Here is a 1642-nt window from a genome sequence, read left to right as displayed (position 1 = left end):
GGTGTATGTATGTGTGCGTGATTCTCCGTGTATACAAAGAAAGTATAGACGAGACAGACACTGTGAGAGAAAGAGAAAGTGTCGTCCACATGCATATGCATTCATGCACGCATCCTTAGTGGGTGTGTTCACCCATCTGCGTTTTCACGAACGATAGGCATTTGCAATTTCAGGTGTTCCATGTGCAAAACCTTTTAGATTAAATCGGTGAATGGAGAGAAAAAAATAACAATTTCCTCCAACTCCCATCCATCTAAAGGATGATAAACGAGAAAAGAAATAGACAAAACCAAAGAATGTTGCGCACGGTTGCGGCCGCTGCGCACGTGTTTCTCAGCTGACGTTTGTTTACCCCGAAGACGATCGGGGTCGGACCTTCTTGAGGTAAGGGGAGTTGTTATTATTATTATTTTTCACCGCTTTGTACGATATTTGCCTTGGCTTGTGTGTGGCAAGCGAAGCAAGAAGAATGGTAGTTTCAGTAAATAAGTATTTGGGGTGAATATCGAGTGAAAGGAGACGAAACACGAACTTGGAACCTCGCCGTATAAGTAGACAAGTTAATTAAGATAATTGAGTTCAAACATCCAAGAGATCTGATTTGTCACTGAGCCAGGGTGTGTCAGATGCGTTAAAGTGACACAGAGGAGAAGACTTGTACGAGGACTAGGCAGCAATGACATGGGAATGCGGCTCAGGTGAGGTCAAACGGCATGGGAAGTCATGTCAGGGGTAGCTGGAGGAGGGGTCTATTAGGCCAGAAGGGGGTCGAGAAGGTGGTGAGACCGAGGTCAAAGATGAGGTGCGGCTGAGACGGGGCAGGAGACGCTAGCGATGCAAAAAGGCGGGGCAAGTCAAGGAGGGGAAAAGGATGATGATTTACTTCTAGCATATTAAAGTTCCTGTGAAGCTACTACATTCAGCCATAATCATCACAAGTCTGTCTGATATACCTATTTGATTTAGGACTAATAGTCTGTATACAGCAAGAAACATTTTATGGAATATAAAGCATATTATTAGATCTGTATTACCACCAAGTACACCTTGAACACAAACACCTGACACTGATCACTAAAATTGTATCAAAGTATACCAGAATTTTTAAGCATATGTATGAAGGTTGTAGAATGACATATTCTCCCATAAACAAATGTATTTTAAAGAGGAAAAAAAGGAAAATAAAGAAGAAAGAATTAAGTTCAGGATTTGGATTGAAAAGCTCATTGAATCGGCAATTGCAAATATATTTTAACTACCCATCTTAATTTAGATATTTTGTCATCTCAGTAATTGTTTGATCAGTTTCCAAAGGTGTCCTTAATACTCTTTACAGCTTTGGTGATCAGATTTGTATCTCAGTTGATAAACAACCTAACCTTTGTCAGTCAGCATCCCCATTTCCCCTATCACCAGACGCAAGAGAAAAACAACAGTGTCCCGAGCACACCATGGGGAGCAAGCTGAAGCCGGGGGGGGTCCGGCGGCACCTGAAGGAGAAGGTGGTGCAGATGTATGAGGATCTCTTCCATGGAGCTGATCCCTGCATCAATAACTCCAGGTTCTGGGAGGATCTCTTCCTTCTCAAGGTAACGAGGGCTTCAGGAATGAGGTTTTAGTAGAAATGTGAGCTCTCCATTAC

At 42.6% G+C, this 1642-nt stretch overlaps 1 protein-coding gene across 1 annotated transcript in view; it reads left to right on the top strand.

The window, feature by feature from the left end:
* Positions 1 to 431: 431 nt before the first annotated feature.
* The window catches only part of LOC119587860 (armadillo-like helical domain-containing protein 3), a gene marked incomplete in the record, with an annotated part of 8129 nt that continues 6918 nt past the window's right edge, over positions 432 to 1642 (top strand). Inside the window, 2 exon segments of the mRNA XM_037936563.1 lie at positions 432 to 698; positions 1417 to 1589. Coding sequence (XP_037792491.1) covers positions 677 to 698; positions 1417 to 1589 — 195 coding nt within the window.

The sequence above is a fragment of the Penaeus monodon genome, chromosome 23, assembly GCF_015228065.2.
Source record: "Penaeus monodon isolate SGIC_2016 chromosome 23, NSTDA_Pmon_1, whole genome shotgun sequence".
Lineage (NCBI taxonomy): Eukaryota > Metazoa > Arthropoda > Malacostraca > Decapoda > Penaeidae > Penaeus > Penaeus monodon.
This window is presented reverse-complemented; position numbering and strand designations above follow the sequence as displayed.